General features: G+C 34.0%; 1 protein-coding gene across 8 annotated transcripts in view; it reads right to left on the minus strand.

The window, feature by feature from the left end:
- GPHN (gephyrin) overlaps positions 1 to 26312 on the minus strand; it is a 524395-nt gene that overhangs the window by 396850 nt on the left and 101233 nt on the right. For all 8 annotated transcript variants that reach the window (XM_043918814.1, XM_043918812.1, XM_043918815.1 and 5 more), the window contains exon 2: positions 5869 to 5947. In XM_043918814.1, the coding sequence (XP_043774749.1) occupies positions 5869 to 5947 (79 nt within the window). The remainder of the gene's footprint in view (positions 1 to 5868; positions 5948 to 26312) is intronic.

Here is a 26312-nt window from a genome sequence, read left to right on the forward strand (position 1 = left end):
TAACAATATAAAAATTCTTCTATTTTGATTAATAATTATTAAAGGTCTCCAAGATACTCTAATATTGAAATTTAAAAATTAGGCCATAAAAAAAATTAACTAAAATCATCTACCTGTAGTACGAGAATGTATAGCTTTATGGAAAATAACCACTTCAAAAACCACTGTTTACCCTCTGCTGACTGGCAGTTTTAAGAAATTCAATTCATCATAGCAACCTGTCTTAACACCAGCAGATAAGTACAGGCTATATTTAGATATGATTGCTTTCCAGACGGCAATCCTGCCTTTCCTTCATATTTAATGTTATGATCCAAGGGACCAAAATATCATTCAATCAGACTGTAGTGTGAAGACAAGTATACTCAGGGGGATGAGGCTGTGTTTCAGAACTATGACGAGAACAGCTTCCAAAGGTGTTATGATTTGTAAAGAAGTATATATATGTAAATAAAATTTTTACATCTAAAAAATTTACAACTAGATGCAATACTGTTTTGCCGAATTTTATCTTTGTTCTTAAACATTAAATACTGTCATCAGACGCTAATGATTTGTACTATCAAAATACATTTCAGCTAGAAGGGTTTTGTTATTATTTAATTAGTATGCGACACTTCCAATTTGGAATCTTCTAATTAAACAAGAAAAAAATTTTTACCCAAAAGCAATACTTTACAGATTATGTATAACAAGAGCAGTAGTAATACAAGACAAGTAATACAATACACTACATGAAAGATTAATTGATGAAAATGCTATTGTTACAAAACTACCCTGGATGTATTTGTTCTTTATAATCTTTGTAATGATAGTGAAAAGAATTTCTATTTCACTAATAAGCAACACAGTTTACTTCACAAGGTATCAAGTATCATGATAATCATAGTAATAATCACAGAGAATACCTTTTATTTTTCTTTACTCTCTCGATTAGCTGCATCAAAATTATTAAAGACAAAAGAAGTGAAGCTCAATTAGAAATACTAAGAACATATTTCTCACACCCATTAAGACAGCTATTATTTAAAAAATGAAAATAAAAACCAACAGAAAAGTGTGTATTGAGGAACTGGAGAAATTGGAACATATATGCACTGCTGGAGGGAATATAAGTTGTTGCAGTCACTACAGAAAACACTATAGCAGTTCTTCAAAACCTTAAAACCAGAATTACCATATGATATAGCAATTCCACTTCTGGGTATATATCCAAAAGAACTGAAATCAGTGGCTCAATGAGATATTTGCATACTCATTTTCAGAGCAGCATTATTCACAACAGTTAAGAGGTAGAAGCAAATCAGTGCCCATCAATGTATGAATAAGTAAACAAACTGTGATATACATATATATAATAGTATATTATTCAACCTTAAAAAGGAAAGAGATTCTGACACATGATAGAACTCACTTGAGACAACTGTGCTAACTAAAATAAAAGACAAAAAGTCACAGAAAGACAAATATTGTATGATGCCACTTATAAGAGTCCTACAGTATCCCAAAACTATTGAAACAAAAAGAACTGTGGTTGCCAGAGGCTGGGGAGAGAGGAAAATAGGGAGTTAATGTTTAATGAGTTTTTGTTACAGTTCTCCAAGATGAAAAACTCTAGGAGAGCTTGCAATGGTGTGTATATCCTCTACATGACTGAACTACCCACTTAAAATTGGCTAAGACAGTAAATTTCATGTGATGTTTATTTTACCACAATTTAAAAAAATACCAAGAATATTGACAAGAAGTATTCCTCCATCCACAATACAATTTATCCAGAATTTATAATTAAGATCTCTCCTATTTCACTGAATCATCCTTTCTTAAAAATCACAAGAAATTGTAACTCAGGAAAATCTTTTCAAAATCTTGACATCACTGGAACAATTGAAAATATACTCTGAGCAACAGAAAGAAAAATAACAAAGACTGGCATAATTGCCATGTTTTGCATTCTTTCCCTGTTTGCTCTATGAAAAAAATTACTAATATCCTACATTATGAATTATATTTCTAATATTCAGAGATGGGCAATTCTTCTATGAATTAAACAGTTCTTCCTCTAACTGATTTACACATCACATATATACAACAGGCGTAAATTTTTAAGAGTTTTTGCAAATTAAACAAGCTATATCCATCTACAACCAACCACACACACATACAATTAGCATCAACACAATGAATAGTAAAATTAAGTGTTCAATTTCTATCAGTCTTTCTCATTCTTATATTTCCTCTCTTGATTATTAAACAGCTTTTAATAATTTCCATAAATGAATCTGAGTTCAAATAATTATCTCTGCTAAATGGTTTATAAGTAAGCAAAAAAAACCTTAAAGCATAAATATGGTAGTATGTTTTATCTTTCATCTTCACCAAAGTATGGAAACTTGAAAGCATTTTTGAGAATTATAATTATAGAGAACACAACTGATATAACTTAAAAGTGTGTTATATACAGTATCTTTTTCATATAGTAGTCAGCTCTCCTGCATAGATAACAAGAAAAAGTATAAATGAATTTGTATGATTTAAATATAACATATTTAAATATAAACATATTTAAACATATGGCATATAACACTCCACTTAAAGAGAACAAAAATTAATTGTATCATGCTAAGAATAATTCCTTTTATGTATGAAAATTATGTATCGTATTAGATATGCTTCTAATGTGGTGATATGTGTGGGTATGCTAAGTGGCTTCAGTCGGGTCCAGCTCTTTGTGACCCTACGGGCCGTAGCCCAGATGTGTTTCTAATAGGGTGATGACATCAGCTAATTTCACAACATTTGTCAGTGTGCCATTGAAGACCACAACTGAAACACGAAGTCTCATAAAACAATTCTAACTGACAAATTATGCATACAACAGAAGAAATCATTCTTAAAATATTTATAATCATAAATAGAAGATATATTATTAAAACAGTTAATTGTTTATTTTGAAATTTAATATGCATATAAATTACTAATTCAAATAAACATTTTTGCACATTATTAGCAAAACAATGAAAGGTTCTTCTACTTGGTGTTATATGTATCACCTACAGGACTACACTAGAAACAAATATTCTTAGAGTAACTACCCAACGAAGAGAGCTTCTCAGGTATTCCCCTCATCACAATCTTGCTACAAGTCAGATTCCACTCTCATTATTACAACAGATAAAAAGTCAGTAGCAAGACCAGAAAGTCTTGCTTAAGGATTCACAACTTTCTCATTTTTTTTCCTCCTCCCATTCCATCCGTCCTTCATCATGTTCACACAATACAGCTCACTCAGTTCACTCAAGCCCAATTATTACTTTTACTACAATGATTTTACAGATATTTTATACCTGCTGCCTCATCTGATTAAGACACTACAATATCACTCCGGGTGTCACACTGACCAAATTAGCCTGGGATCTCCTCGATCTACTTTTTCCTTCTCTCTTTCTAACAGCATTAGTAACTAAAGTACAGTTTTCTTCACACATCAACTCCTTTCATCATCAGGAGCTCAAGTAGGTGAAGCATAATACAAACCTAACAGGCATATTTACATATGGAGCATTCATTTAATATACATATCTTATTCTATTAATATTTTTTATTTGGGACATTTATTGAAATAACATATAATTTTAGCAGCCCTTACACTTGTCAGGAAAGAAAGTGAAGTCTCTCAGTCATGTCTGACTCTTTGCAACCCCATGGACTGTAGCCTACCAGAGTACTCATCAAATGCCAGTGATTTTTTGAGAAAGTTCTTTCAGAAAAGTTATTTTTCACATATTTCCTACTTAATGTTACAACCAAAACAATTCACATAGAACCATATAGTAGAGCACATGAATTAATGAAAAAAGTAATTAATGAACAAAGTAACGAATTATGTCAAGAGTTTGGGAGTCTAGGCCAGAAAAAGAGGTAGCTGGCTTAATAAAAATCCTTACCCAAGAGATATAAAATATTGCTACAGAATAGTAACTCAGAATAAAATATTTCCCATTGTAACAACCAAAAAAATAATTATTTTTCCACACTAGGCATTACTTTCCCTAAAGAATTTTACCAAGAAATCTATCTCTAAAAAATGAATCAGTCATTAATAGTACACTTTGACAATTCTTATTAAGTAAAAAGTTCTTTCCCAATCCAAGTGTTAAGGGCAAAGACAAATTCTTGCTCACTGAATTCTTCCATTCGACACTAACGCCAAGAGACTAATGCCAACTTAAGGGAATGATGTTGCTAAGATATCTGACTACTTTAAAACAGAGGCTCAAAATTATTTTGTCCACTCAATGTAATAGTGATCTGAGATAAGATTAAAATCATATTTTAATGATAGATTACCTAATGAATAGTATTCTACATTCTAGGAAGAAGTACCCAAGTATTTCAAAATACTATAACTCATTACTATAATCCATTATTCAAATGCAGTTCTCCACAGCTTTTATATCACTGAAGTCCATATAAGCACATTCCCCCCACAAAGACTGTGTTAAAAAGATATATAATTCCATTGCACCAATAATATACCTTATAAATAATACCATAATGGAATAATTTATTTTATTCATTCAAGTGGATGAAATCTTTCCATGATATTATAAAGTTTCTTTCCATACATTCATGAACATGTTATTCAATATTCATTCACTAGGAATATTTATATCCACATAGAATAATTCTATTCTTCATTAAATACTTATAGAATTGAAAGGACAACTTGTCAATCTTCATTACAATAAAAACCATGTAGAAAGAGTACTGACAATTCTTTTAAATGAAGAGAGACATTTTAAAAAGAAAAAAATTTAGAAAGTTGGGATTGGAAACTCACTTCTGAACTCATTATAACAATGAGTTCATTATAATAACTTCAATATTCAATCATTTTCACATTCTGCCTTATAACTATATTTTTTAAATGACTTGGACTATCATTAAAGGAATCAATAACCTTCAGGTTCAACACACTCTTGTGTTTTATTCCTCACATTTTAAATGAATTACTAGTAAAACTTGTATGAATATAGATTACACATGATGTGGAAGACCAATTTTTTCTTGTAATATATTTTACTGACTGCATTAAATATCATTAAGGAAAGCATCTGCCAGCACTTGATTTTCTTTCCCTGCTGCCTACAGCTTAACTAGTATTGATTTTTTTTTTTAATGAAAGAGGATCTTACTGGAAGGATATGTTCCTACAGAAGACAGCATGTATGATTTGGAGTTTAATATATAACTGCAAAAAAGTTGATTCATGAAAGTGACATTATACTCTGATATGAAATATGTTCTGATAAAGAATGGAATTGACTTATGATCAAGAACATTAAAAACTGAAAACTACTGAACTCCTCAAAAATCTTGTGCTACATACAACTTTCAAATGTAAAACATCAGAAATATATTCAATATAGTCAAGTATATTGTTATTATAAATAACTATTTTACATTTTTAATTATGCTTACAAATTATTATTGCAAGTTATTAAAAAATGTTTAAAACTGATGTAAACAAATTCAATCTTGCCTCCGCAAGCAACTAAACTACTAATTATCTGCCTAGTATCTACTGCCACATTGGTAAGATATCATCACACATTAGTAGATATTCTTTGAAAGTCAATCATTAATCTCATTATCTCTTCTTCTAAAATCTCTTCTATTTCTACACAGAAAGTATTCCATAACTTCACTTCTGTCCAAACTGTTCTATGTACTTCATTACACGTAACATAAATTGTTAGAAAAGAAGAAATTACTCAACCTGAAATTAGTGCTCAGCTATAACTCTTCTGAGAAAAGTTACACCAAGTTTTAATTTACACTTAATACTGAAAACCAAATACTCACAAAGAAGGATCTTGTACGAGATCTTTGAGATTTATCCCACTGCGATCTTCTGCAAGATTTCTGAAGCAACTATCACTCACTAAACAGGAAAAGGAGAAAGGAAAATTAATTTTTGTTTCCATTTCAGTTAATTTACTACTATCCAAAAGGAATTTTGAAATTAAAAATGGTTATTGGGATAGGTCTTTTCTAAACATCAAGAATGATTACTTTGGGGGCCTGGTAGATTAAGCAGCAAATATTAATATTCAATAAGAAACCAATAATCTAAGCACACAGACTTTATATAAATACAATATATAAAAGAGTGAACATATGGGTCTAAATTTTATTCTTACTTTTACAAAATTAATTTACCAGTCTAGTAGCAAGTCACTGTTTTCACAACAACTAGAGAAAAAAAATGATAAACTATGCCCAACATCATATTTTTAAAGGGAATAGAGAACTTTGGATTTTTTAAAAAAAAGGCAAACTAGGAGAAAAGTGAAATCTGTTTTTGGGTAAGCTGAGCCCCCTGATTGTTTCATTTCTGAAAGGATTTGCCATTTAAACATAGGAATTAGAGACAGGAACACTACTAAGAAAAAGAGAAACCAGTATAGTTTTTGATAGCTCATGGGCTGGCAACGACAGACTGGAATCCCATGGGACCCACAAAACACACGAAAATTTTCTTCTGGGAGATTTGCTGAGGGCTAGGATTGCATAAGAGGATTTGGGGAAAGGAGAAGAGAACAGGACATAGGGCAAATAATGTTCTCTGTAGTGTTGTGGGGGTTAAGAGTTAGTCACTCTGCAACAGACTGTGCCTACCATGTCCAGTGTACAATTTCTATTGATCTCCCCTCAATATATTTGCTATCAAAAGCATCCCACCTTGAGAGGGAAGATGAGTGAAAGGGGGAAGAAGCCAAATGGTAGAGTAAAATCTCTAACAATTTCACAGCACATTAGCACAAAGCCACAGCAGAGAGAAATGACTGCAACACAATAGGTCTGGCCCTTAAGATATGTAAAACCAGAGGCAGACTGAATATATCTAAACCTGTCCCTCAAACCACCCAGTTCAACTTGTGGTTGAGTTGAGATGGTTAACACTTCATCATTTCTTTCTAATATAACATTGAGAGAAAGTAATATTTACATCAATTTCCATGATCGTATGATAAACAGTATTTGACACAAAATACCGTAAAGGGCACAATATGTGACCAATAGCCAGATGAAAAAATAATGTATATGTCAACCCACAGATGATACAGAATTCAAAGACAAGGACTTGAAGAAAAATCTAAAGAAAACCTAAGTTAAAAAATAGAAAAACGTTCACAGTAGATGAAAATAGGAACATTTCAACAGAGAATTAAAATCTATGCAAAAGAATCTAACAGTAATTTTAAAACTGAGAAATACACTATTTGAAATTAAGAAATCTGTGGCTGAATTTTATAGCCGACTCAACACAGCAAAACACAGCATTAGTGAACTTGAAGAGATCAGCAGAAAACATCCAAACTGAAGCAAAAAGAGAAAAAAAATAAAATAAACATGAGACATGCTGGAATCAAACAGCCAATGAGACTATAGCTGAAAAGAGAATGAGGAAGATGCAATATTTTCAGAAAAAACAGTTAAGCATTCCAAAACTGATATAATACATTACTCAATGACCCAGGGACTATAGCCAAGTCTGTACTGGAAAATGTGAAAGAAAATCACACTTAGCAGTCAAACTGCTGAAAATCAAAGATAACAACAAAATCTTACAAACAGCAAGGACACATCACCTTCTAAGGAAAAACAATAAAACTTACAGCTGAGTATCAAACATAAACTATGGAACAGAGAAGACAATAGAACAATATAGTTAAAATGCTGGGGGAAAAATCTAGAATGTAAGTCTATACCTTGATTAAACATCCATCCTAAAATTAAAGATGAACTAAAACTCTACTCATATTTTAGGATAAATATTAAGTGATTATTTCCTATATTATGGTAACATATGTTATATACTATATATATATATTAAATGCTATATATATAACATATGCTAACATATGTTAGCATAAATATTAAGCAACTATTTCCTATTTTAATTTAACAGTTTCATTATGTCTCTCAGCCAATTCAAATCTCCTTAAGGAGCAAGAAGAATATAACATTTGCCTTGCTCCTTTCAAAGATCCATTACCTAATATTTTATTTGGATTTTATATTCCCTTTTCTTACAGCTCAAAATTATAAGCTCTCTAAATCTGAACTGCCTCTGATACAAATGATAAATGCATTAAGTGATGCATTTAAAGGATGGATCTGAAGTTGAAATCAAGTTTGTATTCTTTTTATTAAATGCAAAAAGATATCCCTCACCTTTTTTTCACAATGAGATAAGCAATTTTGATCAATATATAATTTTCTTTCCATATTTGACAGACACTGATATCAGCCTACTGATTTGAGACAAATTCTGTTTTTCTTAATTTTAACACAAATACTCATTATTACATTATTTCCTAATTAGAGCCAAGTGGAAAAAAAATAAAATGTTGCCACATGATAAGAAAAGTTGGTTTCCAGTTGAGCTGAACTTGAAGCAATAATATATTATATCAAAACATTTGTTCTCATAAAGTTTCTTGCCCAATTTGGAAAATATGAGAGCTTAGTTACAAACTTCAAGAACCTGAAAGTTTTGAAGGCTTAATTAAAAGAGAATAAACCTTTTCTCCTATAAAGGCTTGTTAAGACAGCTATCGAAATGAGTTTTGCTAAAGGAGGTAAATACTTTCTAAAGTTCATATCACATCCAAATTTTAAGTTAAAAATAGAATAAACAATCTAAATATCAATACTTTTTCAACAAATATTCCAAACCTTTACCCACCTAATATATGTATTAAGATATATTTCAGCAACACGACAAATTTTGGTTTTGAATTATAAATAACAACATGGTACATTTTCAGAAACTAGTGAATGTACTTCTTTCATATGTACATCACACGCAAATCAACCAGTTTGGTCATCACATTTTTCTGTTCTTTTGTGCCTCAGTATATGCCAACCAAAGGAATTATTATGCTTTTTGCTCCAATGATTAATAAACACCACAAAATTAAGAGCTGGGTCTTGGGGACACATATATCTTTTGAGAAAATGTCACCTTCTATAATCACAGTGTGAAAGTTTAGTGGAAAAATGTCAGTATGTTGTAATTTTAAAATATGTCAAGAAATATGAGCACTTAATTTATTTTGAAAATATATCATACAGTTTAATTAATAACTGGTATGAAAAATTAACTCCATAATTCTTGGTTTCATTCTAAAACAAATCTCTAATGTACATTTTTTGTTATTTAGATGAAAGTCATGTAACACAAAATTTTGAAGTGGACAATTCTGGGACATTTAATCTATTTACAATGCTGTGCATCTCCACCTCTATTTCCAAAACATTTTCTTTATCCCAAGAGAAAACCTGGTACACATTAAACAGCAAGTTCCCATTCTTCCTTTCCCCTCCCCCAATCCCTGGCAACCACCAATCTGTTTTTTGGTCTCTATCGATTTAATTATCCTAGATATTTCATACAAATGGAAACATAAAATACATGACCTTTTGTGTCTGGATTCTTTCACTCAGCATAATGTTTTCAAGGTTCATCCATGTACAGAGAAAAATCATTCCTCTTTACAGTTAATAATACTCCACTGCATGTATGTACCACTTTTGTTTATCCATTAATCCTTTGTTGGCTATAGAGCTGCTTCCACCTTTTGGTTATTGTGAATAGGTTAAATGAGCCTGCATGTACAAATATTTCTTTGAGTGCCTGTTTTCAATTCTTTGCAGTATATCCCCAGAAATGGAATTGCGGGATTATATGGAAATTTCATGTTTAATTTTTTGCAAAATTGTTTTCCAAAGCAGTTGCACTATTTTACATTCCACCAGCAATACAGAAGGATTCCTTTTGCCCACAATCACAGACATTATTGTCTTTTTAAATTATGTAATAATAGTGGGATACAAAGTATTATCTCATTGTGGTTTGGATGATACTTCCCTTAAAACAAATGATGTTCAACATTATTTCATGTGTCTGTTGGATATTTGCATATTTCTTTGGAGAAATGTGTATTTAAGTTCTTTGTACACTGTTATTGTTTAAGGTTGTTGAGATATAAGATGCCTTTATATGTTCTGGATATTAGAACTAGATATATTTACAAATATTTTCTCGTTTTCTGTGGTTTATCCTTATGGTCTCTAGACAACGTTTTTAAATGTACAAATTCAATATATCTATTTTTTTCTTTGATAGTTTGTGATTTGGTGTCTTATTTAAGAAAGCATTGCCAAATCCAAGATCATGAAAAAGGTCTCTTTTATTTTTCTCTAATAATTTCATAACTTTAACACATATATAGGTCTTTTATTTATGTTCAGTTAATGTTTTTACATGGTATGAAGGGAAGAGTCTAGCTTCATTCTTTCACATATGGGTATCTAGTTGTTTCAGTATCATTTCTTAAAGAGAATGTTCTTTCCCCATTGAATGGTCTTGGCATTCTTCTGAAAAATGAAATAATCACAGACACAAAAGGTTATTTCTGGACTCAATTCAATACTATTGATCTATATCTCTACCCTTATGTTATTATCACACTGTTTCTACTACTGCAGCTTTGTAATTTTTAAATTGAGAATTGTGAGTCCCCCAGCATTTTCTTTTTTCAAGATATTTTTTGCGACTCAGCATGTCTTAAAATTCCATATGAATATAAGGATTCGAATCAATTTCTCAGAACAAATTCTGTCCCCATTTTAAGTAGATTCATTTTAAGATGTATTTAACTATTACCAATTATCTATCCTCATTACCAGTTTATGTTTTTCTCCATGTCTAAGTCCTACCATTTTCTACTCTCTAGGAAAAAAAGTTTCCTGAATTTTCCTAAAAAGGATGCAAACTAAGTACACAGAACTACTGAACAAACTAAAAAAATAAAAACTGTCATCATAGAAACTTAGTAATTCTATTAACGTATCCAACCAAAAATTACAAGTCAAAATAATCAGTTCAGTTCAGCTCAGTCGTGTCTGACTCTTTGCGGCCCCATGAACTGCAGCATGCCAGGCCTCCCTGTCCATCAAAAACTCCCAGAGTTTACTCAAACTCATGTCCATTGAGTCGGTGATGCCATCCAGTCATCTCATCCTCTGTCATCCCCTTCTTCTCCCACCGTCAATCTTTCCCAACATCAGGGTGCTTTCAAATGAGTCAGTTCCTCGCATCAGGTGGCCAAAGTATTGGAGTTTCACTTTCAGCATCAGTCCTTCCAATGAATACGCAGGACTGATTTCCTTTAGGATAGACTGGTTGGATCTCCTTGCTGTCCAAGGGACTCTCAAGAGTCTTCTCCAATACCACAGTTCAAAAGCATCAATTCTTCAGTGCTCAGCTTTCTTTACAGTCCAACTCTCACATCCATACATGACTACTAGAAAAACCACAGCCTTGACTAGACAGACCTTTGTCAGCAAAGTAATGTCTCTGCTTTTTTTTTTTTAGTTGGAGGCTAATTACTTTACAATATTGTAGTGGTTTTTGCCATACATTGACATGAATCATCCATGGATTTACATGTGTTCCCCATCCCGATCCCCCCTCCCGCCTCCCTCTTCACCCCATCCCTCTGGGTCTTCCCAGTGCACCAGCCCTGAGCACTTGTCTCATGCATCCAACCTGGGCTGGTGATCTGTTTCACCCTTGATAGTATACTTGTTTCAATGCTATTCTCTCAGAACATCCCACCCTCGCCTTCTCCCACAGAGTCCAAAGTCTGTTCTGTACATCTGTGTCTCTTTTTCTGCTTTGCGTATAGGGTTATCGTTACCATCTTTTTAAATCCCATATATATGCATTAGTATATTATGTCACTGCTTTTTAATAGCTGTCGAGGTTGGTCATAACTTTTCTTCCAAGGAGCAAGCATATTTTAATTTCATGGCTGCAGTCACCATCTGCAGTGATTTTGGAGCCCAAAAAAATAAAGTCTGTCACTGTTTCCACTGTTTCCCCACCTACTTGCCATGAAATGATGGGACCAGATGCCATGATCTTAAATGTTGAGCTTTAAGCCAATCTTTTCACTCTCCTCTTTCACTTTCAAGAGGCTCTTTAGTTCTTCTTCACTTTCTGCTATAAGGGTGGTGTCATCTGCATATCTGAGGTTATTGATACTTCTCCCAGCAATCTTGATTCCAGCTTGTGCTTCATCCAGCCCAGTGTTTCTCATGATGTACTCTGCATATAAGTTAAATAAGCAGGGTGACAATATACAACCTTGACGTACTCCTTTCCCTATTTGGAACCAGTCTGTTGTTCCATGTCCAGTTCTCTCTGGTGCTTCCTGACCTGCATACAGGTTTCTCAAGAGGCAGGTCAGGTGGTCTGGTATTCCCATCTCTTTCAGAATTTTCCACAATTTGTTGTGATTCACACAGTTGAAGGCTTTGGCATAGTCAATAAAGCAGATGTTTTTCTGGAACTCTCTTGCTTTTTTGATGATACAATGGATGTTGGCAATTTGATTTCTGGTTCCTCTGCCGTTTCTAAATCCAGCTTGAACATCTGGAAGTTTACGGTTCACGTACTGTTGAAGCCTGGCTTGGAGAATTTTGACCATTACTTTACTCACGTGTGAGATGAATGCATTTGTCCGGTAGTTCCTAAGGCCCACTCGACTTTGCATTCCAGGATGTCTGACTCTAGTGAGTGATCATACCATCATGATTATCTGGGTAATAAAGATCTTTTTTGCATAGTTCTGTGTATTCTTGCCTCCTCTTCTTAATATTCTGCTTCTGTTAGGTCCACACCATTTCTGTCCTTTATTGTGCCCATCTTTGAATGAAAAGTTCCCTTGGTATCTCATTTTCTTGAAGAGATCTAGTCTTTCCCATTGTATTGTTTTCCTCTATTTCTTTGCACTGATCATTGAGGAAGGCTTTCTTATCTCTTCTTTCTGTTCTTTGGAACTCTGCATTCAAATGGGTATATCTTTCCTTTTCTCCTTTGCCTTTTGCTTCTCTTCTTTCCTCAGCTATTTTTAAGGCCTCCTCAGACAACCATTTTGCCTTTTTGCACTTCTTTTTCTTGGGAATGGTCTTGATCCCTGCCTCCTGTACAATGTCACTCACCTCCGTCGATAGTTCTTCAGGCACTATGTCTATCAGATCTAATCCCTTGAATCTATTTCTCACTTCCACTGTATAATCATAAGGGATTTTATTTAGGTCATACCTGAATGGTCTCATGGTTTTCCCTACTTTGTTCAATTTAAGTCTGAATTTGGCAATAAGGAGTTCATGATCTGAGCCACAGTCAGCTCCTGGTCTTGTTTTTGCTGACTCTATAGAGCTTCTCCATCTTTGGCTGCATAGAATATAATCAATCTGATTTTGGTATTGACTGTCTGGTGATGTCCAAGTGTAGAGTCTTCTCCTGTGTTGTTAGAAGAGGGTGTTTGCTATGACCAGTGCGTTCTCTTGGCAAAACTCTATTGATCTTTGCCCTGCTTCACGCTGTACTCCAAGGCCAAATTTGCCTGTTACTCCAAGTATTTCTTGACTTCATACTTTTGCATTCCAGTCCGCTATAATGAAAAGCATATCTTTTTTGGGTGTTAGCTATAGAAGGTCTTATAGGTCTTCAAAGAACCATTCAACTTTAGCTTCTTCAGCATTACTGGTCGGGGCATAGACTTGGGTTACTATGATATTGAATGGTTTGCCTTGGAAACGAAGAGAGATCATTCTGTTGTTTTTGAGACTGTAGCCAAGCACTGCATTTCGGACTCTTTTTTTGACTATGATGGCTACTCCATTTCTTCTAAGGGATTCTTGCCCACAGTAGTAGATATAATGGTCATCTGAGTTAAACTCACACATTCCAGTCCATTTTAGTTCAGATTCCTAAAATGTTGATGTTCACACTTGCCCTCTCCTGTTTGACCACATCCAATTTGCCTTGATTCATGGACCTAACATTTCAGGTTCCTATGCAATATTATTCTTTAGAGCATTAGACTTTACTTCCATCACCAGTCACATCCACAACTGGGTGCTGTTTTTGCTTTGGCTCCGTCTCTTTATTCTTTCTGGAGTTATTTCTCCACTGATCTCCAGTAGCATATTGGGCACCTACCGATTTCGGGAGTTCATCTTTCCTTGTCCCATCTTTTTGCCTTTTCATACTGTTCATGGGGTTCTCAAGGCAAGAAACTGAAATGGTTTGCCATTCCCTTCTTCAGTGGACCACGTTTTGTCAAAACTCTCCACCATGACCCATCTGTCTTGGGTGGCCCTACACGGCATGGCTCATAGTTTCATTGAGTTAGACAAGGCTGTGGTCCATGTGATCAGATTGGTTAGTTTTCTGTGATTGTGGTTTTCAGTCTGTCTTCCCTCTGATGGACAAGGATAACAGGCTTATGGAAGCTTCCATAATAATGCTAATGCTGATACTCAAAAGTTATACTATGATAGTCATTTCATAACTACCAATGTTGCTTTAATCTTAAGTAATTCCAAGCTGTTGTGCATTGCTGTCAAAAAGTAACATATCCCATTCTGAGAAAAGTTAAAAAAAAGATGCAAAATCTGCTTTCCCATATTTGCAACATATGTTTTCTGAGTTCAAGCTACAGTTTGAGTAGCAGTTTTTGGATCTGACTCAAGGGGAAAAAGAAATTTTTTCGTATTTCAAAATTCACTTAATAATTGTTCAACTAAGGGGTTTCCACCTTATCTTCAACTGTACATTGATTATTATGCAAATTACTGCACACTATACAGAGCTAATCAATGCAATTCCTAGCACATGCATTAGTGTAACATATGTCCATGGCTATGCACAGAAGAACACAAATTACAGAACTGATTTATGCTCTCCTCTGTTTTTCTTATATCTCTGACTAAAGCCCATTATCAAAACTCAAATTATGAGGAAAACTTCCAAATATCTTCATTCATCCTCATATATGTTCACCTACCAACCCTAGGCAATGAGAAATCCCTGAGGACTCAGTGGGGGGCCAGAAATACCATGCTCACCCAGCAGTGCCTTGGAGGCCCTATCTATAGAGTATCAAAGGAGGTAAAATGGAGAATCTGACTTCTACCCCTGCGCTTTGCTCAGTCACTTCAGTCGTGTCCAACTTCTACCCCAGTCCAGCATAAAGAAGAAATGTTTCTCTCCCTTTACCTGCCTGGGTAGTATCTGAATAAGCCAGCTAAAACGGAAGATTTAAATAAGACCCTAGTTCATAGTGTAATACCCCAAAAGTCCAGGTTTCAACAAAAAGTTAGCTGTCACTATGGATCAATGGAATAGCATAGAGAGCCTAGAAAGAAACCCGCACACCTATGGTCAATTAATCTCTGACAAAGGAGGCAAGAATATATGATGGAGAAAAAACAGTCTCTACAGCAGTTGATGTTGGAAAAGCAGAACAGCCTCATGTAAATCAATAAGGTTGCAATATTCCCTCACACTATACACAACAATGAAGTCAAAATAGCTTAAAGACTTAAATATAAAATATGACACCATAAAACTCCTAAAAGAGAACATAGACAAAACATTCTCCAACATAAATCATACCAATGTTTTCTAGGTCAGTCTCCCAAGAAAACAGAAATAAAAGCAAAAATAAACAATTGGGACCTAATCAAACTTACATCCTTCTGCACAGCAAAGGAAACCATAAACAAAAAGAAAAGACAAACTGAAATATTTGAAAACAGTGTGGCCAACAAGGACTTAATTTCCAAAATATACAGTATGAACAGCTCATATAGCTCAATATTTAAAAAACAAACAACCCAACCAAAAAATGGGCCGAAGACCTAAACAGAAATTTCTCCAAAAAAGACATAAGATGGCCAACAGGCACATGAAAAGATGTTCAATATTACTAATTATTAGAGAGATGCAAATGCAAAACTACAATGATATATCATCTCACTCTGGTCAGAATGGCCATTGTTTAAAAGTCTACATGTAAGAAATACTGGAGAGGGTGTGAGGAAGCCCTCCTACAGAGTTCCAGAGTTGCTGTGTGATCCGGGAATCCCACTTCTGGGCGTATATTTGGACAAAACTCGAATCTGAAAAGATACATGCACCCCAGTGTTCACAGCAGCACTACTTACAATAACCAAGACATGGAAGCAACCTAAATGTCCACCAACAGATGCATGGATAAGGAAGGTGTCACACACACACACACACACACACACACACATGCATGCAATGGAATGCTAATCAGTCATTAAAAAGAATGAAAATAATGCCATCTGCAGCAACATAGATGGACCTAGAGATTATCATATTAAGTGAGGCGAATCAAAGAAAAATAGCATATATCACTTATATGTGGACTCTAAAAATGAACTTATTTACAAAACAGAAATAGATTCATAGAAAACAAACTTATGGTTACTAAAAGGGGTGGGGGAGGGATAAATTAGGAGCTTTGGATTAGCAGATACAAACTACTACATATAAACTGTATAAACAACAGCAAGGTCCCCTGTATAGTACAGGGAACCATATTCAGTCTGCTATAATCAATCATAACGGAAAAGAATATGAAGTGTGTATATATATATACACATATATATATATATATACACATATATATATATATGTATGTATGTATGTATATATTTGAATCACTTCGCTGTACACCAGAAACTAACAGAGTACATTAACTATACTTCAAGGGAAAAAAAAAAAAAAAAAAAAAAAACAGATAAGTCAATTGTCATAAAAAAAAAAAAACAAGAAGATCTGAAACTGAATCAAGAAAGATAACTGATAGGTGCCAAAACCAAAATGGAAAAAATGTTTAATCAGAGAAAAATAGACCAACAAATAAATAAACAAAGTCTCAAGGCCCTATGGGATAATAACAAAAGACTTAACTTTCCTATCTTTTGAGTCTTAAAGGAGAGGAGAAAATGTGCAGGGCTGACAAGGTATTTGAAGAAATAATGGCTTCAAAACTTCCCAAATTTGGCAAAAGACACAAATATACAGATGCAACATGCTGAGCAAACCTCAAACAGGATAAACAATAAAATGTATACAAAGGCAAATCATAGACAAACTTCTGAAAACTAGAGACAGGGAAAACATCGTGAAAATGGTGAGAGAGAAACGACACCTCATCAACAGCAGAAAAACAATGCAAATGGCAGCATTGGAAGTGAGGGAGCCCAGAAGGAAGACCTTTCTCAAATGCTCAAATAAAAGAACTATGAACTTGCATCCTATATCCAGTGAAAATATCCTATAGAGGTGAAGAAGCAATTATAACATTTTCAAATGAAGTAAAACCAAGAAAATTTGTGAGCAGCATATTTACCCTAAAGAGCTAGATCTGAGAAAAGATAAATTAACAAACCTCTTATTAGAATGACAAAGAAAAAAAAATAGAAGACACAAATTACCAATATCAGGAATAAAACAGGAGCTATATGACTACAGACTTCATAGAAATCAAAATAATAATAAAGGAATCCTCCAAACAACTCTAAAGACATTAAATTTAGCAACATAAAGAAAATAGACCAATTTCTCAAAAAGCACAGACTACTACAACTCACGCAATGTGATATAAATAATTTGAAGAGTTCTACAACTATTAATAAAATTGAACTTACAATTTAAAATCTCCCCAAACAAGAATCTCTAGTCTGGGAAGACTTCAATGGAAAATTTGCCAAATATCTACAGAACAATTAATACCCATTCTATATCATCTCTTCCAGAAAACAAGTGGAGGGAAAACTTCCAAATCGATTTTATAAAGACACTATTACCCTGATGCAGAAACCAAAGACCAAAAAAAAAAAAAAAAAAACCAATAAAAACTCTACAAATGTTTCCTATGTGAATGCAGACTCAAATGATCCTTAAGCAAATGTTAGCACACAGCATTCAACAATATACAAAAATTTCACACCATGATCAAATGGGATTTATTCCATTGATGCAAGACTGTTTCAAGATTTGAAAAACAATTAATGTAATCCCATATAGTAACAGGTTAAAGTACAATCACATAATCATTGAATTGAGGCAGAAAAAGCATTTTACAACATTTAGCATCTCTCCGTGATTAAAAAAAAAAAAAAAAGGAGTAAACGGGAAATTCATCAACTTGATAAACAGCATTTAGAAAAATCTTCAGCTAACACCATTCTCAATGGCAAAAAGACTGAATGCTTTCCTCTAAAGGTCAGGAACAAAATGAAGATGTCTGCTTTCATCACTTGTAATGAATGAAGTAATGGATGATTTAGCCAGTACAAGAGGCAATAATAAGCAGCAAAAGCCATATAGATTAGAAAGATAGAAGTAATCTATCCTATCCCTAATTACAGATAACATTATCATCAACACAGAAAACCTACCAAGAACTCCTAAAACTAAAAAGTGAGTTCATCAAGATCTTAGGATATAAGATCAACATATAAAAATCAACTGTATTTCTATGTACTAGCTATGAAAACATTATCTTAAAGTTACAATATAATACCATTCACAACTGTTCAAAAGAAAATGAAATACTCATAAGTATATCTAACAAATCTTGTATAGGGCTTGTATACTGAAAATTATAAAAGGCTAGTGAAGAAAATCAAAGATCTAATAAGAGGTTAGATCTCCTCCAGGGGATCTCCCTGACCCGGGGATTGAAACCATGTCTCCTACATTGGCAGGCAGAGTCTTTACAGCTGAGCCACCAGCGCAGCTGGCAGCAAGTCGGCATGCCTACCTAGAAAAACAGGATAAAATATAGACTTCATCATTAGTAGCTGAATTTATGTTGGGGGCATATTTTAAGTCTCAATTTCATCTGTGGTAAGTATCAGTCCACCTTTTCTGTCCCGATCATACTGGCAGTTACATTAAATATAAATAGACTAAAACTCCAATTGAAACATTATACTTGTCAGTTTGTATAAAACTGAACAAAACCTAATTATATGCTACACACAAAAATCACATCTTAAATATAAAGATCAAGGGAGGTTGAAATAAAAGGATAGATAAAGATCTGCCATGCAAACTCTTATGTGATAATAGCAACTCCACGTCTGAGCATATATCCAAGTACTGAAAATAAGATCTTGAAGAAATATTTGTACACCTGTGCTCAAAGCAGCATTGTTAACATTAGCCAAAAGGTGGACACATCCCAAATGTCCATTGGCAATTGAATGCATAAATAAAGTGTGGTATATGCATAGAATGGAAAATTATTCAGCCTTAAAAAAGAAATGAAATTCTAATGCAAGCTACAACATAGATAAACCCTGAGATACTAGGCTAAATGAAACAAGTTAGTCACAAAAAGAAAATACTGTATGATTCCACTTATATGAGATTCCTAGAGTATAGCAATAGTATAAAAGCATAGAAACAGAAAGTAGAACCATGTTTGCCAGGGGATAAGGGTATGAGAAAATGGGGAATTGCTGCTTAATGGGTATAGAGATTTAGTTTTGCAAAATGAAAAGTTCCTGAGATAGTTTGCACAGCAATATGAATATATACTTAAAAATGGTTAAGATGTGAATTTTGTGTTGTGTACTTTACCATAATTAAAAATCTTAAAGTGAATTGTATAAAGTTTTTAAAAAACATAAACTGGATCATGCCAGCCTTCAAAAACCTCCCAGTATACTTTAAATAAAATTAAAATTTTTAAGAAAAAGAATTAAAACTGTACAATAAATGTATATGTCTTTCTTTCAGTTATATATGCTCCTTCGTTTGTATTAAGGATCTTTTAGTTTTTACAGGAAATCAAGAAACCAAATATCAACAGGGGCTTTCCAACTCTTTTATGAACCCATGGACTGTAGCCTGCCTGGCTCCTCTGTCCACGGGATTCTCCAGGAAAGAATACTGGAGTGGGTTGCCCTACTCTTCTCCAGGGGATCTTCTTGACCCGGGGATCGAACCAGCATCTCTTAAGTTTCCTGCATTGGCAGGCAGAATTTTTACCAGCTGAGCCACGAGGGAAGCCCAAACGACAAAACTCCACTGCACTCAAAAGCAGTTTCAAACCTTAGCTTTCCACATCATCAAATTCTTGAAAGCCTATATTATATCTAAAATGATGTTCAAAGTCAAACTTAGTCTCTGAATAATCTTTGCCCCATAAGCAAGTTCTAGCAGCACCTTTGACATTTTACAGTTTAATAATAATGGTAGCAATACACTTTTAAAATTCCAAAGGATAAAAATTATTTAAAGTAAGTCATACCACTTTAATTTTTAATGTAACCTAGGAAAACAGCTATTGTAGATACCTTTCAAAACCATTTGTGCCAAAATCAGATTATCAAACACACACACACATATCACTTAAGGAATAAAGAAAATAATATGATCCATTCCACCTACATATTTCCTCATCCTTATAACCAACACATTCTTTCAGTCCATATCATCCCTAATCCCCCAGTAAACCCCAACATTTAATCTTTTCTTCTAAGAGGTCATAACTTAACTATCAGACAGAGGATGAGAAGGTTAGATACCATCAACAACTCAATGGATATGAATTTGAGCAAATTCCAGGAGACAGTGGAGGACAGAGGAGCCTGGAGTGCTGCAGTCCATGAGGGTCACAGAGAGTTGGACATGAGTTAGCGACTAAGCAACAACAACAAACTTAACCACCAATAGACCCAGAGTTATGCTTTTAAATACAAATAGGATAAGCACTGCTTACTTTAAACATAAAATCCCATCAACTGACAAACATTGATTTTAGATAAAATACAATCCTTGAGATGTGATGTAAAGACTAGCTTTTCATAAGGGATTAATGAACTTGGGATCCAAAAGGCTGTATGTATAATGTTTGATATCTACAAGGATAAAAACCAAATAGGTTGCCATAAGCTGTGAAAATACCTCAGGAAAGAACCCATGTGAATATCAATTAATTATCAAAGTTTTGATTAGATATATTGCCTAGGGAATTAACTCATATATGCTGGCATTCCATGTAAAGTCACATTTCTGCCTCTGACTTTTCTCTTAAGGGAAACAACTTGGCAATATGCTCTCTGAGTTCCATCCTATCATGTTACCTGGTACTATATTAAAAAGTTATCACATTTTACCAGTAAAAGCTACAATGCATTTTTTTAAGTAACATAATGCATTTTTTCTTTTGCTTTTGAATCTTCATGATAAAAATTTCCATTTAATACTTAATATCAATGCATTTCCTTGATTCCAAAGATAAAAGCACACAAAAAATATTCACTTTTAAACGATATTCATTTTCTCTATCTGATTAAAAATATCTATTGTTCTATATCTATTTCCCTGATTCTGCCTAGCTACAAAGTTTGGATCACAGAGGGGATTATAGTAAAAGAAATTTGACTGCATAATCCATTCCTTTGAGATAAGGATAGCATCAGTAACAACAAAGCAATGACACAAATAAAAACTAACACTTACTGAGTGTTTCCTATTTGTGTCACACTGAATAAAGTGGTTTCTATGCTTTCTATCATTTAAAAGCCATTCTGTAGAGACTTCTGCATAAGTTATAGCTATAAGAGTATCACTCTCACTTTAAAAATAAGAACATGGTGACTAAACCAAAAAACCATAATTAAAACAGTATATAGAGCTTAGGAGGCAAAGAAATCTAATGAACTAAAATCCATAAAACAGAAACTAAGAAGAGCTGCTTATAAATGGGGACAAGAAGAAACTAGAAAAACCTTAACAAATATTAAGGGACAAGTGTGGGCCAACAAGGTGCTTAGACTCTCTAGAACCTCAGCCACAAAGACAGTTCACACCTGCCAGCCAACTCTCCCCATTTTGGCAAGCTGACACCCTGAGGGAGTACTAACCATTGTAACCGAGTAACTATTAGAGGAAAGAAAGAAGCATTATGCTCAGAAAAACAAAGCAAAACAAGCAAAACACTGAATTTTCAAAATAGCTCTATATAATCCTCTACCCCTTCAGCAATTCCCCCCCACCTCCCGATCATTATTAGCAAGGAAACAATCAAGAGATGATCACTTTCTGAGGATGGTCATGTTTATCAAGGTATGTGCACCAGAAAAATTTGAAAGAGAGCCATTCAAAAGTCTTTTTGAGCTGATGTTGGAGAAAGCAAACTCGGTGCTCAGCAATTCCAAATGCCTGTGGGTGGTATGAAACACAGAACTTCCATTAAAGAGCTCGACTGCTGGCCCATCAAGTGTGGCCTTTGTGACAAGGAGGACACCAATGTCAAAAGGCAAATAGTGCAGAAGGCCAAAGATGGGACACACTCATTTCAAAGGTTACAGTTGATCTGACTGGACAACAAAATCATTACGAAAAAAGTTATGTGAAGAACCAATAATTGACCCAAGATGGAGTCAAAGGTCCTTTACCATGAAAAAAACAGGCCAGCTTCTGCTAGGGGTGACAAGTTTGGCAGGCGGGGATGGCTTATATATCATAAGCATATAGTGCTACATTTTTGACTTAGTTTATGATGGTGGATACATGAGCTACACCCAAAACAATGATGGATCCAAGTGGCTATGGTGGTGACTTGGGCAGTGCAGGCTTAATAAGTAGTTTTATTCCAGTTACTCTCATGAAAAAAGAGGTCCTTAGTCTAAGCATCAAGATGAGTGATCATGACCTTCCAAAAGGCAAGTGTGATTTGTTTCCATAGCTTGTGGTCTAACTGAGGAATGTGCCTTTAATCTGCTATTCTGAAATCTTACCCAAGTGAGACCACTGTCAACAGCCCACCACTCAGGGAAAATAGAACATGCTTGATTGATCCTTGGGAGTATTGTCTAAAGCAATGATTGGCTAATTTTTCTACTTTTGAGAAGGGCATATAGTAACTATTTTAGATTTTATAAGCCGCACACAATCTCTGGTATGTATTCATTTTATTCCTAATGCTTTATTTAAAAAAAATGTAAAAAACATTCCCAGGCTCAGGAGCAGTACAAACACAGGCTGCAGACAGATTTGGCATACAGGTTGAAGTTTGCTAACTCCTGGCCCAAGGCAAAGAAAATAACTCAATTTAGCCTATTCATCAGTCCTTACCACAGTCGGTCTTTCAGAGCTATCCTTGGAGCTGGAGAGTGGCTGCCACCCAGTGGACACCATCAGCTTTTCACTTAGCTGAATCATCAGTGAACAAGGAACAAACATTTAAGGTTAACTCTGTATACATAATCAGTCCAAGGCCTTTACCCAGAAGGTCAATTTAATTTGCCAGCTGTAAACTTTGTTCACACCTACCAGTTGAATTCAAGTATCTTTTCCCCTTCCAAAACACAACCAAGTTCTCCAATAAGCACACATCTGGGGCTACAGTAATAGCCACAACTGCTGATGACACTCCTAGGGATGACTGCAGGGAAGAGAACAGAGCTTGAGGAAAGGGACGAAGGGACACAGAAGCGGGAGCAGACTTTTCCTCCCCCACAGCTGCTCCCTCCACAGCTGGGTTCAAGCCCCAGGGTTGCTTCTTCCCTCATGTAACTTCCGATATTTGGAAAACACCCCAGCTGAGGGAACCAGCTCTTTCCAATTCAGTCTCTAGCAATTTCAGCAAAGCCTGTGCCTCTTTTCCTCCTCACATGGGACCTGGAAGGATGGTGAATTGAGCACTTGTGTTCAACAGAACCATAAAACTCATAAAAGTTTGAGTCTCTCCTCTTCTTCAAAGCTCCCAATGGCAAATGTCTTTTAAACAGAAACACACATAAAAGAAAGCTGTGTTAATTAGTTAACAAAAATACTGCATCAGAAGCTCACAGAAACCTAGCCCTGTGCTTCCCCTAGAAGAAATAGTTCAGTATTAGCTAGTTCACTGTTTATAGTGACTTTCTAAAACGTAACTATTGCAAATAATGAGAATCAACTATATCTACAAAAAGACTTATGCAAGTATCCATAGCAGTTGTACTCACACGAGCCAAAAACTGAAACTAACCCAAATGTCCATTAACCAAACAGATAAATAAATTGTGGAACAGTCATACGAAGGTATACTACTCAGCAATAAAATAGAATAACAAAGGATCAGAAAAGTTATGTTGAAAAAAAGAAGCCTTACACAAAGAGTTATTTCCATTTACATGTAAAGAATAAGAAAGGTATAATAAATATATGTTGAAAAAAATTAAACAATGCCTGCTTCAGTGTGGGAAGACTGAATGAAAAGTGGTAGGAGAAACTTCCTGAAAGATGGAAACATTCTGTATTATGAAAGGGGAGGAGTTTCATGTATGCACATAACTATCAACATTACACAGCTAACATTTGTGAATTTTAATACATAAATTATCTCAAATAATTAGCTGTAATTGAGTGGAAAGTGGAAAGTAAAGGAATATATAAATGAAATAAGAATGTCAAAATGCTAACTGCTATATCTGGGTGATGAGTACACAGGGTATATCACACTATTTTTTTGTACATTCACTAAATTTTCCAAAATGAACAGTTTAAAAAATAATAAGAGGAGAAGCAAGTATGTAGAGAAACTACAGTAGAGAAAGTGAACTTTATAAAACAGTTAAAGTGACAATTTGATTTGAAGCTTTCATGGAAAAGTCATTAGAACTGGGTCTATTTGGTAGATTTTAGGCAAAAGCAAGGAAAATCCATGAAGTGGACACTGAAAACAGTGTAAAGAAAATCACAGAGGTATTACTGGTGTTAGGCTACTTAGGAAACAGTTTGGCTTAAATATAAGGTCAAGAAAAAACAATAATGTGAAATTAACTTGAAAAAGTAGATGAAATTATCAAAACAGCCTAAAATCCTGGGCCATAGAAAACATACCAGGCAATAGGAAATTATTTTGCACATTCAAGTTTGGAAATGACAAGATTGGAGCTAAATTTTAGAAACTTTAATCTTGCAAAACTGAAGGACAGTATGGAAGCATTACTATGCTCCTATGAGAGACAATGATAAGGGCAATGACAAGGAGAATAGGGAAGCAAGGATACAGGCATCTGAACTGGTGATTGATCGCTAAGTTGTTCTAAAGAACAAATATCAAGTTAGATATATTTACAGAGGTTTAAGCACTGAGATTCTTCTCTTCAACACAATATAATACTGAGAACATTAACCAAATGAACACCGAATATGTTGAAGTCTGATGCCAATTATCTCAAGATTTACAACTGGAAGTGTCAATCCAATTAATGTTGGAATTTCTGTTTTGTATAGTGTTTTCAAAAATAACCCTGTTATGAAACTACTATAAAAGCACAAGCAGGGATTCCAGATTTGCAAAAGATTACTCCAAATAGCAATAATTATACTTTCTATGCTACACTGTCTTTATAGAAATAATGTTAAAACAGGAAGAATTTATATCAGTGTTAAAGGCATCTTATAATAAACTTCTTTCTTACAGACCCTATTACTACCACCTATGGATTTAGCCATGATAATAATGCTTTATATTCAAAGGGATAAACCTTAATCAACAGAAATAAACACTGTTCTCATGTAACTTCTAAGGGGGAAAAAAAAGGGAAACACATAACCAAATTGCGAGTAAAAAAATCACCCTATCTATCCCTGAATTATATGGTTTCCAATCTGGAAAATTTCTATTCAAGGTTAAATTCATAATCATTAAAACTGCTTTTATTGTTTGAAGGGCTTTATAAGGATAAATAAGTAGTGTCCAACCTAATGACTAAAATATTATCTTACAACTAAAGAATCAACTAAAGAATAATTTTAAATTAGACATAAACACTTCTGAGTAAAAATACAGCTACATAATTGTAATAATTTTCTGAAGAAAGAAGTCAAATCTCTTTTTCTGAAATATTTTTTTAAAAGAGAGACATTTGAATTTGTATTTTAATTATATTCCAATGACAGAAAAAGATTTTAATAGATATTTAGACAGTTAGAAAAAGACATTTAATAGATATTATCCTATAACTTAGTGTCTATAAAGTAACCATTTTAATTTTTTTAAACTTTTTATTTTACATTTATAGCCAATTAACACTGATATAGTTTCAGGTGACTATTTTAATATTAAGTTGTGCTTGTGGGTATATATTTACACCTGAATACATACACACTATATAAAATGTATAGATATCAAATACAAAAAATATTTAAACTTGCACTAATGGAGAGAATTCAAAACCCATATGAGATTTGTAAAAGGAAGAAAACAGTATAAAATGGCATATATTCATGTTATATATGTTTGCAAATGCAGATGCTGGAGCCAGAGTTCCCATAATTTAACAGTGATTCTACCACTTACACTTAATAGAAACTTTGCAAAAATCTCCAAGAATCAGAA

Source organism: Cervus elaphus, chromosome 12 (assembly GCF_910594005.1).
Source record: "Cervus elaphus chromosome 12, mCerEla1.1, whole genome shotgun sequence".
NCBI classification, from domain to species: domain Eukaryota; kingdom Metazoa; phylum Chordata; class Mammalia; order Artiodactyla; family Cervidae; genus Cervus; species Cervus elaphus.